Source organism: Podarcis bocagei (assembly GCF_964188305.1).
Source record: "Podarcis bocagei genome assembly, chromosome: 5".
In the NCBI taxonomy this organism is placed as follows: domain Eukaryota; kingdom Metazoa; phylum Chordata; class Lepidosauria; order Squamata; family Lacertidae; genus Podarcis; species Podarcis bocagei.
The window spans coordinates 72,335,443-72,349,738 of record NC_138129.1 but is presented as its reverse complement, the minus strand read 5'-3'; the positions used below and the strand labels follow the sequence as shown (position 1 = coordinate 72,349,738).

At 42.7% G+C, this 14,296-nt stretch overlaps 1 protein-coding gene across 1 annotated transcript in view; it reads left to right on the top strand.

The window, feature by feature from the left end:
• The window catches only part of LOC308587766 (vitellogenin-2-like), a gene marked incomplete at its 5' end in the record, with an annotated part of 29,642 nt that overhangs the window by 6,317 nt on the left and 9,029 nt on the right, over nt 1-14,296 (top strand). Inside the window, 14 exons of the mRNA XM_081195529.1 lie at nt 102-259; nt 611-776; nt 2,082-2,207; nt 2,565-2,783; nt 3,805-4,022; nt 5,543-5,640; nt 7,469-7,590; nt 8,800-8,901; nt 10,539-10,658; nt 10,751-10,922; nt 11,510-11,603; nt 12,237-12,422; nt 13,011-13,143; nt 13,539-13,767. Coding sequence (XP_081051655.1) covers nt 102-259; nt 611-776; nt 2,082-2,207; nt 2,565-2,783; nt 3,805-4,022; nt 5,543-5,640; nt 7,469-7,590; nt 8,800-8,901; nt 10,539-10,658; nt 10,751-10,922; nt 11,510-11,603; nt 12,237-12,422; nt 13,011-13,143; nt 13,539-13,767 — 2,143 coding nt within the window. The remainder of the gene's footprint in view (nt 1-101; nt 260-610; nt 777-2,081; nt 2,208-2,564; nt 2,784-3,804; nt 4,023-5,542; nt 5,641-7,468; nt 7,591-8,799; nt 8,902-10,538; nt 10,659-10,750; nt 10,923-11,509; nt 11,604-12,236; nt 12,423-13,010; nt 13,144-13,538; nt 13,768-14,296) is intronic.

The window sequence follows — 14,296 nt, the reverse complement described above, 5'->3', positions numbered from 1 at the left end:
GACGTTTCGCAACAGAAAATGAACGGAAGGCCTAGAAAATGATTCTAAATAGTCAAGAAGGGAATATAACCAGTTCCTTTCGCCCTCTGTTTACCTTATAGATGGTGAAAATGCTGGAGTGGCTAATTCAGGAGAGCCAGCTACAACTCCATCCAGAAACGCCAGCCAAGTTCTTAGAACTTATTGAACTTTCCCGAGCAGCCACCTCTGAAGATCTTGAATCTCTCTGGAAACAATTTGCAGATAGACAGCTATACAGGTATTTGATGCTATTAATGTGCAACCCATGTTTTTAGTTGGCATGGCCAGCTGTAGGTGTGAGTGGGGCCTCAATGTAGTGCCCTCTAGTGGGCCCCTTCCTCTGTGCACTGGCAATTCTTACTTGACTCGAATGGGTGGTTGGAGGTCATCATGGGTGCTCTGTGCAATTTTAAGCAACTGAAATGGTGGCTTACTAGTCAGCAGGGTGCTGAAAAAAGAGGGGACCAAGACAGCCATCAAAGGTGGGCTCCGCTGGGGCACTGGAAGTTGTCCAAGGATGCCAGGTAATTATGCTGGTCCTAAAAGTCAGGGGAAACAGAAGATGATGGTCTCTCACCTTGCTTTACAGGCGCTGGCTATTGAGCGCAATTGCTGTAGCAGGAACCACCAATACGTTTACGTTCCTGAAGCAAAGAATTCAAGAAGAGTCTCTGAATTCCTTGGAATCTGCTCTCACTCTTACTTTGGCCTTCCATTTAACAAAAACCAGTATCCCTACCTTAAAAGCAGCAGCAGTAAGTATACTGTTTAATTTTACCTACTTCCCTAAGCAGTAGGAAGCTTCAGAGCAGCATTTTAGTCTTAGTTTTATTTCTGCCTTCAGTGAAAAAGATCACAAGAGTACAAAGCTTCTTTTTCTTTTGAATAAATGATATGCAATCAGTTTTAATCAGTTTGTAATCTCTCCACTTTTTCGAGGTGGTTAAAGCGTTTGAATAATCTTGAGCCTCAGATATTGAGATTTACCTCAGAATTAATATGATCAGCAGCCCTAAACAAATTACCGAAAATAATGACATTGTTTCAATGCTGTGTGTAATCCTTTTGTTCCCATATGACTAGTGTTTCTTCACAGTATCATTTTCTAGCTTGTTTTTTGCACTTGCTGTCCTTATCTGCTGACACTACTATTTGATACAATTGGTAGTGGCAATGACCCAGATGATTTTGTTTATGGGGTCCATCATAGCGGTGTGGTGTCATTGGTTATTACACCCCATGTGATCTTGCTTCAGGTTGCATAGGGAAACAAGAGCAAATCAGTGAGGGCAAGTAGAAGAAGTAATATGGTGCTGAAACGGACAGCGTCAAAGCAATATATGTTTTCGTTGGGTGTCAGAATAGGGTGTGCTTTTGACATTCTCAGGAATAAATATGTAATGGGACCAGAAGTTGAGATTTAAACTATTGCAGAAGGCCCGTCTGTGTAGTAAGGCTTATAGATAGCAAGATGATTGGCTTTATCATCATCATCATCATCATCATTACCTGTCCTTCATCCTTCAGTCAAAGTTACAACAATTAAAAAAACTAAATTAAAAATTATTTTAAAAGCTTACAATTACAAAAAAAAAGCAATCGGAAGAAATAAGGTGGTTCTGAAAACACACATCTCAGGTGTCAATGGCCAGGGTAAAGGAGGTGTGTCTTCAGCATTTGCCAAAAACATTTGCTGGTTGCACCTCTATGGAGAGAGAATTTCAAAACTTAGGAGCTGCCACAGAAAATGTCCTCTCCCAGGTCACCACTATCTAAACTACTGAGGGCTGTGGAACTACTTAGAGCAAGGCATCTGTAGGGAAGGAGGTGATGCTTCAGGTGATTTGGGGGTCTGAGAAAATTGTAGGAAGGGCTGAAAAATCTTTATAGTGGGTCATTATTTTTGGTTTCAAGCTGTAGTTCTCTGTACCGGAATTATTAGTGTAATAATTTTTGTAACCCTCCTTGAGCTCTGGAAAAAGTGGGTCAGATATATTTCAAACAAACCAATGGTTCTAGCAAATATCCACATTACATTGTCTTTGTTTTGGCTTCTGCAGGATCTGATTACCTCACCTGGAGTTCAGAAATCCTCAGCGCTTCGCATCGTCGTTGACTTAGGATACGGCGCCATGGTAAACAGGCACTGCACTGACTTCCGCCCCTGCCCTGCTGAAATTCTTCAGGTAACAAAGCAGTGTTCACATTTTCTTAAAAGTGTGCAAAAACCTGCCTGCAGATTGGCGCCTTGGGTTGTGGGAATTTGATTGGGACTCAGTTATTCCCTGACTTTCACACATCCTAAATGTCCCAAAGCAGCTCTCATCTACAAATGCACATGTGCATTCTGAGAGAAAATGTGTTTAAAAATATATATTTTTTTCTAAAAGGGATTCAAGTTGTGAGTTTTGTGTGGATGAACTGCTAGTTGTTTTGCTGTTCTAAAGTTCCTGTGCATTCCACACAGGCAAACATCACCCCTGAATTTCCTAGGAAAGATCAGCAACTGAACAAATAACACGAGACCCTTGTTCTGTTTCCAGCCTCTCCATGATCTTGCAGCTGGTGCAGTCAGCGAAGGACACGAGGAAGACATGGTGCTGGCCTTGAAGGCCATGGGCAACGCAGGAGAACCAGCCAGCATTAATTACATCAAGAAGTTCTTGCCAGGGTTTTCATCTACGGCTCATGCTTTGCCAGAGAATGTCCAGACCGAGGCAGTACTAGCCTTGAGGAAAATAGCAAGGAAGCAAGCCCCAGAAGTAAGCAAAGTCATTCTTAACCAAATAAATGGGACCCAGAGCAAATGTCAGGTGTAATTTAAGATAGGGGCCAGGAAGCATGCACATTAATGTAGGGCACTGAACCTGGGTTATCAGCAAATGGATGCCGTGCAGTGCAAATTGTTTTGCTAAAAGTGTATTTGCTTAGCAAAGGATCCTCCCAAGGGCACATGAGAGGCGTTCACTGGGATGGTTACGTGGCCTTCTGAGAGACCCTTGCCTACCCTCTCTCACAGAAAGGTAACATGGCGGCAAGCAGGAAGTGCAGTGCCTTGCAAAAAGGCATTTAACTGCTTGTGCCACAGGCGAACTTTTAATCTCTGAATTGCATCTGAAGTGTCAAATCATGAGCTAGTACAACAGTGCCAATTTCTACAAAACACTGCAGCTCAGATGTAGGAGGGTCCTACAGTTGACTATTATATATATATATATATATATATATATATATATATATATATGCATGCAGTGTTTTTTCTAAAAAAAATGTTTAGGGGTACTCTCATTTTGACTCAAGAAAAGCACTATTTTATAGTTCAAATCAGGAAAAATAAATACAGTAAATGGACAAAAGTACAAAGATTCACAAAATGTTTAGGGGTATGCGTCCCCGTGCGTCCCCCCAGGAAAAAACACCACTGTATATATGTGTGGATATTCTCCAACGTTTGCAAAGCAGTTCTCTAGCCAAGTCATGTGTTCAAAAATTATTGTTCTGGGGATAAAGTGTGCATAGAAATGCATAAATTCATGAAAACCACATGCAAAAATGCATTCTTTTAGGGGAAATTGCTCTGCAAAACTTGTATATTAGGCAAACATGCATATTAAGAGAAATCTGCACTAAGATGCTGGTGGATTTTCACAACATGATGTGGAAATTGTGGAGATTGGAAAAACGTGAAATTGACAAATTTGCCCATTTCTAGTCATAAGGCAGCTTCCTTTACTGGTACATAAATTATTGTTTAACTTGTGGCATTGTCCTTTTTCTCTCCAGGTGCGGGATATTCTCTTTCAGATCTTTGCAAACAACTCTCTTCCTTCTAAAGTCCGGATGGTGGCCTGTGTTGTTTTCTTTGAAACCAAACCTGCTGTCCCTCTAGTGACAGCTTTGGCCAATGTCGTGCAAAGGGAGAGAAATCTGCAGGTTGCCAGCTTTGCCTATTCACACATGAAGGTGTTGGCCATGGGCAAGATTCCACAGCTCTATGACCTGTAAGTAGATGGAGAACTACAAACAAGGGAGCCTAGTAAACCAGGACAGCATCAAGAGTTACTGGAGCGCCATTGGCCTGGTTGCAAAAGTCCTGTGCAAGCAATTGGTTCATACCTCTGGCTGTTTGGAAGGGAAGGGTCTTTCAGAAAGAGAGAGAGAAATAGGGTAGGAGAGAGACGATTGGTGGTCATTCACTTTTTTTTACTCTGGTCCCACCACCAGCATGCAGCCCCCCAAATGTTACACCCTAAGGCAGGGGTCTGCAACCCGCGGCTCCGGAGCCGCATGTGGCTCTTTTACACCTTTGCCGCGGCTCCAGGGCGGATACTAGTGAGGGGAGGAGGCGCATTGTGCGCCCCGACACTCCCCACTGTGGCGAGCGCTGTTCTGGCTGTGATGTCACATGGGGGCAGTGCATGCGTTAGTCACGCACCGTCCAGACGTCACCTTCCCGCCCGCCTGCCCGCTACATTGTAAGGGGCATGTACGCTGGTCACTGCATTGAAAGGGGACATGTTCGCTGGTCACTGTTTTGAAAGGGAGTGAAGAACACACACACACACAAAAAGGTAACTTGTTAATTTAACGTTTATTTCTATGAGGAGGAGTAATTCTGAGGGGTCAAACAAAGAAATAATAAAAAAGTGACAAAAAAGTTATTTTTTTATTGACGGGTTTTGCGGCTCCCAGTTTTTTTTTTCTTCGGAAACGGGTCCAAGTGGCTCTTTTTGTCTGAAAGGTTGCAGACCCCTGCCCTAAGGGAAAGAGGCCTTCAACAGAAATAAGGTTCTACATCCTTAACCGACACAGTCAACCCACCCTATGAGGTTGGATCCTGAATTGATTTCCCACCTGCACAGCATCCACTCACCAAAAAGCAGGCCAGAGGGTTGCACCGGACACATAGCCAAGAAAGGCACCTTCTCAAAGTCTGGTGAGCACTTGCCCAGCTTTGGGAAGGAGGCATGAAGGCTCAGACAGGGCCCTAGAGCCCTCCTTCCTCCTTCCCAAAGATGGGCAAGCACTTACTGGGCTTTGGGAAAGAAGTGAGAGTGCTCTAGGACCCTGCCAGAACCTCACATGTTCTTCCCAAAGCCTGGCTTAGGCCAGAGCCACAAGGTCTGGGGGGGGAGGGCATCATGTGGCCTTGCACAAGCCAGCATGTGACCAAGGTCCGCCCCTGAGCAGGCCCCATGTGACTGGGAGAACCTTTAAACTCCACTAGGGTCTTTAAAAACAACCAAAAAACAATAACATGGAAGGTTTTGATTCCCCTCTTCATTATAAGTAAACATCTTCCCGAAAGTTGCTAAGTCTATTGCAGTGCCTTAAATACAGTGCTTTTTTCGGGGGGGGGCGCAGGGGTACGCATACCCCTAAACATTTCGTGAATCTAAGTTTGGCCTCATTGAAGGGCAGTATTTCAATATGAGTAGGAAAATGAGAGTACCCCTAAACATTTTTTAAGAAAAAAAGCACTACTTAAATAGGATTATATTGTTCCACTGCTGTCCCTTAGGTCTGCAGCTTGCAGAGTTGCCATCGTGCTGCTCTCTCCCAGACTAGAGAAGCTGAGCATTCGCTACAGCAGCGTCATCCACATTGATGGCTTCTACCGTAAGTAACTGGTTCGGCTGCTTGATTTCCTTTTTTCTTTTTAAGCTGGATTACTTGTCCTGCAAGATGTTGCTGCTGTACGAAGCTCCATCTTTATATTTCAAAAGATTATGGCTGCATCATCCCATGCTGTGCTTTGGTAATATATTAAACGAGGAACTTATGATGAAGGGAGACTCATGTTCCACGTTCCCATGTCAATGTCACGGACTTTAGATGTTGAAGTGGTGAGGGATCTTTTGACTTCACACCACGTTCCTCAAACAGGTTTCCTTCCCATTGTCAAATCCAGCACAAACTCCTTATCTTTACCTATAAAACCCTTCCATAAAGCCACTCCCCATTCTGGAGGAGGGGGGATGCAGACAGGCCATGTGCACTCCCTTTGTCAGCGGGGGTGGTGGGGTGGTGGTGGCCTAGCCTCCTGCATCATTGAGGGACACGGCTGCGTCACGGTCCCTGGCCAACCTATCTGGTCAACCAGGGGGTATGGCTTACGCTATTTAAACTGCCTTCTTGTCTCCTCCTGTGTCTGAACTCCTGCCCTAGTTTCATGCGTTTGCCTTTGGCCTCGCTATGGACCACAGTTGGTCGCCTGTTTAGGGGGCCAAGTAGGAATTTTCCCACTTAGCAAATTGGCCCCAGCCATGTGGTTTCTGCCTGCCTTGTAGCAATTGTCACAACTTTGTACGGTTTGGCGGTTAGGCATTGGTAAAACCTGGTTTATGGGAGGGGAGGTAGTGGCCTTCACCTGCCCCTCCTCTTGAAGGGTATTCCGTTAAAGGGATCCAGGGGTGTGGATCCTGTCCAAAGCCTGGGTATGGACTAGGACCATGCCATGACCCCATCGGTGACCCTGGGGGAGCTCGCACTTGATGTACTTCAACAGGGCTCCTCCTACAGGTGGTTGACCCTTATGAGACTATCTGCATGGTGGGCAGGAGTCAGATATAGTCAGTTCAGTTCCAATGCCTAAGCCAATACTGCTCACATCTGTAACCAATAAACATGTAGCCTTAATTATCCCATTAACCCAAAATATTGGTGTTCGTGTGTTTTATTTTCCAAGAGGTGGGGGAGGGCTCAGGGCCTTGCCATACAATATATCTCCCCATACCAGGGACGACATCTATGTGGGGCCATGGGGACCATTTTCAAGAAGGGGGCTAAGCCCCCACAAAATTCTGCAGCTATCCTCAAAAGGGACGGGAATGCTTGGCTCTGCCACATCCTTTTGAGGATCTCCACCAGGGATGTGGCAGGGCAAAACGTCTTCACATCTAAAGCCCTAAACAGCTTGGGATCAGGATGTCTAAGGGATCACTTGGCTCCCTATATCCCTGCCTGGAAACTGCACTCTTTGTATGAGGCACTACTGAGAGCACCATACGTACTGGGAGAGACCCCTGCCTGCAACCCTGCCAATCAGTGTAGACAGAACTGAGCGAAATGGACCAATAGCCTGTCTCGCTATGATTCTACTTGCTGTGTAATTTGCAAGTGAGTACAGTGGTACCTCGGGTTACATACACTTCAGGTTACATACGCTTCAGGTTACAGACTCCGCTAACCCAGAAATAGTGCTTCAGGTTAAGAACTTTGCTTCAGGATGAGAACAGAAATCGTTCTCCAGCAGCGCGGCGGCAGCAGGAGGCCCCATTAGCTAAAGTGGTGCTTCAGGTTAAGAACAGTTTCAGGTTAAGAACGGACCTCCGGAACTTAACCCGAGGTACCACTGTATATCGAATCACATCTAATTGTCTGTGTGGAACAAATCCTACAACGAGCAGCAAACAGTTTTTATTTATTTTTTAAATTCCTATCATAGGAAATTACAGAGCTGGTGCAATTGGAAGAGTCTACCTAATGAATAGTCCGAAGACACTGTTTCCATCAGTCCTTGCAAAGATGAGAGGCTACTACGCCACTTCAGCAATGGATATTGCAGAGGTAAGTACATATCCATGGAAATGGTATGTAATTCCTTCTTCTAAAGCTACGGTTTTAGAGGAAAATGTTAGCTTTTTCATTAGATCCAACATTATTATTACTATTTGAAGGCATGAAGCTTAAAATTAAGGCCTCAGTTTTGTCAATGGTGCTGGGAATTGGAGCTCTCCAAGGGATTTTCCAACCACACTCAGCACCCTTAACAAACTACAGTTCCCAGGATAGGGGGAGGGGAGCCATGACTGCCAAAGTGCTGTAAGAGTACTTTAAATGTATGGTACAGATGTATGGTACAAATGTATGGTACAGCTACATCAGGAGCGATCTAAGCTATAATGCTGAGGGCCAAATATGCTTTGTTTCCATTGCATGCTAATATTCCTCCTGTCCCTAGCAACCTGCCATGTCGCTTGCCAGGGGCAAGAATGGTAGTTTATCATAAACAAAGGAACACTGCCAAGAAAAATACTGTGTGTGAAGTAGGGAGGGAAGGATTTATCAATTCCAGTTCTCTCAGTATCTGATTTTTTTAAATCTTATATTCAGTTTTCCACATTTAGCAGCAATTTGCAGATTATTGTTTTTTTAAAAAAAACCTCATGGAAATTCACCAGCATTTTAGTGTGAATTTCTCCTAACAAACAGTTTTTTGTATGCAGTGTACACATTTTTGGAACAATTTCCCCTAATACAATGCATTTTTGTATTATGTTCACTGATATCTCAATTTTTATTCATACTTTCCGCTAACGTGCATTTCTGTAAGCATTGTTAGGTTGGAAAACTGCACTGCAAAATTCAGATCTGAATGAATTTCCAAAGATAGCTATGTTTCGGTTCTCATTTGTTTTGAAAAGTGCAAATTTGATAGATTCGGCTTTAAATATGAACTGGATTGAATTTTTCCTCCACCCCTTGTTTGAAGGTTCCAACATCACTGGTTTCTTCCTATCTGGACTTCCTCTTATTCCAAATAGTCATTTCAGTTTGTGTTTCAATGCTTCAGTGTAGAGAAGGTATTGAAAAGAAGTTACCTGAGATGAAATCGTACTGTCAATGGAATTCCTCAAATATCTTCTCTGTTCTGTTTAGTTTCCTCCAGGCCTTTTCTTTACAAAGATTAACTAAACAACCTTTCCTCGTTTTCTTTTCTTCAGAGAATCTGCACTTCATATTTTTGCGCATATAAAGCTTATTTGTTTTACATAGGTTCGTTTCGACCTGGAAGGCCTCGCCGATATCTTCAAAACACAAGATATTCCATTTGCTGAGTCTTCAATGTACCAAAAAATTAGGGCGCTTGGGAAACTGGTATGTGTGTGCCTTTTTGTTGTTGTTAGTTTGAATCGCAGTACATTTTTAATTGGAAGTGTGGCCTGCCACTTCATTTGCTTTTTTAGCCTAACTTCATCCCCACTGAAGGGGGTTACTACTGCCCTGATGGATCAGGCTAATGGTCCATCCATTCCAGCATCCTGTTGTCACACTTGTCATCCAGATGCCAGTGGGGAACCTGTAAACTGGACCTGAGCACAACAACATCCTGTCCACTTGCAATTCCCCAGCAACTGATAGTCAGAACCATACTGCCTTTGGCAGTGGCCATAGAACATAGCCATTGAGGCTAGTAGCCGCTGCATTTTGCATGCATGAATATATATGTTTCTGGATGTTGCCGCAAACCACTCTTCCTCCGACCAAACCTGATAAGTAGCTGAAAGGACAACAATCCCCCATCTAGCCTGAACCCTCCTAAGAGAAGTCAAAAGCTTATTCCCAGAGCCAAACACTGCATACCATGTGTATCTTGGCTTGATCTCCGCTATCCCGGGTTCTCACCATTTGTTGCCGAAATGTCGCATTTATCATCCTTTTCAGTTGTTTGTTTCAAGAAGTTTCAGAGAACATTTGTAGCAAATAATAGGTGTCTAGCTAGCATAGGAACACAAAAAGAGCATTGCTGGGTCAGCCCAAAGTTCCACCAAGTCCTGCATTCTGTTATCACAGTGGCCAACCAAATGCCTATGGCAAACTTGTGAGCAGGACCTGAGTACAAAAGCATGCTCCTCACAGCATTCTCCCCAGCAAATGGTATATATAGAGGCATACTGCCTCAGCCAGTGAAAACAGAACATAGTCATCGTGACTAGTAGCTGTGGATAACTTTTCCCTCTGTGATTCGTCTAATCCTCTTGTAAAGCTGCTTCTGGGAGTGAATCCCACCATTATTTAACTATACCCCCTGTGAAGAGTACAATTCAAGTCTCCCATTTTACAGGAGTTGCAAACAACACATTTTCAGACTTTCCCATGGTGGGTTGACAGTACGCCTTAACAATCAATCAAGTGTTTGATTGTCAATCAATCAATGACAATCATGTGCATGCACATGCAATCTGTAGATCTCCTATATAAATAAAATGCAAGGGTGTCGTCACGCTGCGATTCCTGCGACCATCTATTAGAGACTATACCAACTTTGGTGTGATAGCAGACAGGGAGATGAGCGAGCAGCATGGGTGGCAGGTGGCTAGGCAAGCTGTTTAATGAAGGGGGACAGGTGCTTCACAGAGTGGTTTGGTTCAGTCACCCCAAAGTTGGAGGTGTCTATAAATACATTGTTGCATCCAGGCACGCAGAAGGTATTATAGGTCAGTGATAAATTCCTGCCAGGCAAAATAAAAAATGGAGGGTGTGGAGAAGGGGCAGTGAGGGGTATGGCTCAAAGAAGGATAATGGCCTGGAAAGAGTCCCAAAGACCAGATATAGAGATGCCCAGAGGCCCCTAGGCTTGAGTTGTCCACCCCTTGTCCAAAGAAAACCAAATGGGTATGTTTCAATTAGCAACTATATAATTTCTGCAATAATTAAAGGTAAACTGACACTACGTGAAACCTGACATGACTATAAGCAACCTCAAAAAAACCCAATCATTTCTCTTTTGCCAGCTAAAGGGATGGAAGGAACTCTCTTCAGAAAAGCCTCAGTTGTTCAGCTCTCTGAAATTATTTAGTCATGATATTGCCTTTGTTCTGGTTGACAAAGAGCTCATTGAAAAGGCTGTGAAGGTACGTCAACTTTTGTCAGTCTGGAAGGGTGTGGAAATACTCTCTATCTCCAATTGCTGATTAAACACACTTGCATCTTTAATTTTGCTTAGCTTGTGACCCAACCAGCAGAGATGCTGATTCCCCTGTTCCAAAATGGCATAACAGGCAGATGGACCCAGCCCATACTGGCAGGAGAACTTCGACACATTGTACCTACCTGTGTAGGCCTCCCACTGGAACTTGGCTTATACAGCGCCAGCATGGCAGATGTTTCAGCAAAAGGTGAGCACTGGCACAGCCCCATACCACCTTAGCTTTGTTAGTGATCACTGGGGATGGTGGAGAGATTCAGTTCAGCTTGCACAAACCTATCTAATTTTCACTCTCAAAAACTGTATGTGAAGGGGAAAACAGCTATCCTTCAAAATATCGCACTTTTCCTGATTTTGCAGTGTAGTTCCCCATCCAGAAAATGTGTACACAGATGTGCATATTAGAGGAAAGTGTGCCTAAAAATGAACATATTCATGAAAATAACATGCAAAATCTTGTTAGCAAAATATGTATATGGGAAATTGCTTGCAGAAATGCAGTTCCTGGGAAAATATGCATTAAAATGCCAACAACATTTTGCGATTACACACATACACACTCATGCAAACTGATGCAGAAACATAGTGAGCTGCTGGAAAATTTGAAACTTCAGAGAAACCAATATTGACAGATTCACCCATCCCTAGAACTTAGTGAATTGCTTATACATTTGTGAAAATGAAAATATGCTAGCTGATAACAGTAAATCCATGTTTTAAATTCCTTTTTTACTTCATGCTTTTGACATTTAATCACTCTTTTTTTACTTCCTTCAGTCGATGGGAAGATATTTCCTTCTTTGATTAATGACTCTGGACCAGAACAGTTGCTTAAAGCCAGCCTGCTTCTTAGTGCTGACGTTAACTCAAGGTAGGCATGATTGCTGATATGAAATTCGGATTGCTTAATTTTCTGATGAATGGTGAAATTAGGAAGGAATTGTTTACATAGTCCAAACTGGGGTTTGGTAGTGCCCAACTGACTAGCATTGGCCTTCTGTCTTCTGTTCCAAAGATGGGAGATATGAGTCACACTAGTGCAAGTTTTTCAAGTGGGGCCACCTGGCACCTGGGAATGTCAGATTGCAGGTGTAGCGGACAGCACTATACCTTTATCAAAGAAGACTATTGCTTTGGGCTTCCATTACCTCAGTCTGTGAGAAATTACAGAGGCAGTGCTTACCCAGGTTTGACTTCCATTCAAAGGAAAGGTGACAAAAGACTTTAAAAAAATTCTTCAATATCTGAGTTTATTTGTAACTATACAAGTCTATTCCACCAAGAAAGAAAGTCCCCTACCACTAAAATTCATAATCTGCATGATCTAACAAAAATCTTGACACGGCTCCTATGTTTGAATCACTAATAGTCCCTTGTGGTTATATTTACTGACAGATTCTCATTCTGTATGTTGCATATTAAATGAGATTCTAAATGTGTGTACAGTGAGTGTGAGGGAATAGTTTACATTATTATCTAAGTTGGTATTTCCATCTTTTTTCAGCGTATCAACGCATCTGGTAGGAGTGATGGCAATCAACACACCACATTTCCAATCTGGTCTTGAATTCCACGCTAAATTCCATGCAAACATGCCGGTTAAATTTGATGCCAAGATAGACATGAAAGAGGAAATATTTAAGTTTGAAATGACCCCAGTCCAGACGCAGACAGAATTATTGGCTGTGAGGTACAGTAGCTATAACTTAATTGTGGCAAATAGCAGTGAATTGTGCTGTTGCAAAAATTATAAATATATGTTGGTTTCTTAATGCAGTAATACTTCTGGAAGTATACAGGGTTGCTTTTTCTTTTTAATTTGTCATGTTCTTGGTGGTTTCTAAACATCTATTTACCTTTACAGGCAATTTCTATTACCGGTATTTGGTGGCCCTGATCTTGCAGTCCTTACCAAGGCAATAAAGTAGATGAGAATTTTGCCTAAGTAAGGACTTCAGGGTCAGCCTCAATAGACACTAAAGTGGCTACTACAGATCAAAATGCAATTCTCACTACAGTGGAATTCCAAGAGCAACAAAGGATGTGCGACACAGCGATGTCTGGAGTGTGCTTTGGAAAGGTTGGCCAACTCTCTCCACCCGCAGATTCCTGAATCCACGCCTCATTTGTGTCTCAGTTGTTCTCAGCATCACCTCTGTCATTCATTCAAGTCATGACAAACATGAGAATGACTGGACTGAGAATTACAGCGACCTTATATTATGTATATTTGGTTTATTTCACTTACATATTGAGTGTTTTACACCTGTGCTTTCAGGACTAAATTTTATGCTGTGTCAAGGAATGCAGATGAACCAAATTCATCTTTGATGACCCCGGTTCCGCCAGACCTGATTGGATTTGATGTTCTAGAACAATGCTTTGGATCATCAAAAGTTAGGACCAAAGGGGTAATGGATAGTACATTGTAAATATACACACAGCAGTTGATCCAGGTCCTGCTGCTGATTCCAGTTTATTTATAAATTTCCATACTTATCCAATATGCTCAATGAAAGAATCAAAATATTTGTTTATCCACTGAAATATTGTGAAGTAAATATATACCGTTTCAGTAATTCACAATTGTAGCCTATCTATATAATAAAACATCACTGAATCTACTTTGTGGAAACGCGTTGGGGCACACAGTTTACCTATCTATGCATATCCAGGCATTAAGCTTTAACTAATCTGGTGAAGTAAATACAGTTTCATATAAGGGGGGGGGGGAATTGCCTCAGAATTTATTTACTACTTTTCCCCCTGTCCAATATTTTATCGGTTGTTGCTCTTTTTAACGCAGCAAAGAAGTGTCTTTGATATTGCATCACGGGCATTCATTTATGGCTTGAAAGAAGAGTTTCACCACAGTCAAAGAAACGCAATGTGTTCACCCAGCTCATATATCAAACTATCTAGCTTAGGATATCAAACATGTCTTACCATGAAAGAGTGCAGCACTGCGTTCTTCAAAGATGCATACCTACACAAGTATTTTGGGCAATGCGAAGTCAGACTAGCTGTGAAACCAGGTACAGTTTCTATTAGAAATTTATCATTACTAATCAAACTTGAATACGCACACTAATTTTGTGGTTCTCAACCCTTATACTGAATTGTAAACAATTCCTATACAATAATACTTTGCCTTTCTTGGGGGTCTCCCTCCATACTCTGCATAAGCCCCATCCCATCACCCCATGGCAGTCAATTCTTTGCAAAAAGGAGAGCACCAAACATTTGATTAGAAAAATACTTTCATAAATGCAGTTTCTCCTTATCATTGATGAATAAAGTGCTGAGGAATTATCTGTCATCTTAAAAGTGAACAAGAAGCCCCACTAAAAGGGGGAAATCTCACCAGCTTTGATTTGTTTGGGCAGTGTGCACCCTATGAATCAATGGGAAATATTTCCAGGCAAATGTGTTTAGGTCTGGAGAAAGGTTTCATTGCAGTTTCCATGCGGTAGGTCAATGGGTTCATTAACAGTAATCTACACCCACAATAGGACGCGGGTGGCGCTGTGGGTAAAACCTCAGTGCCTAGGACTTGCCGATCGT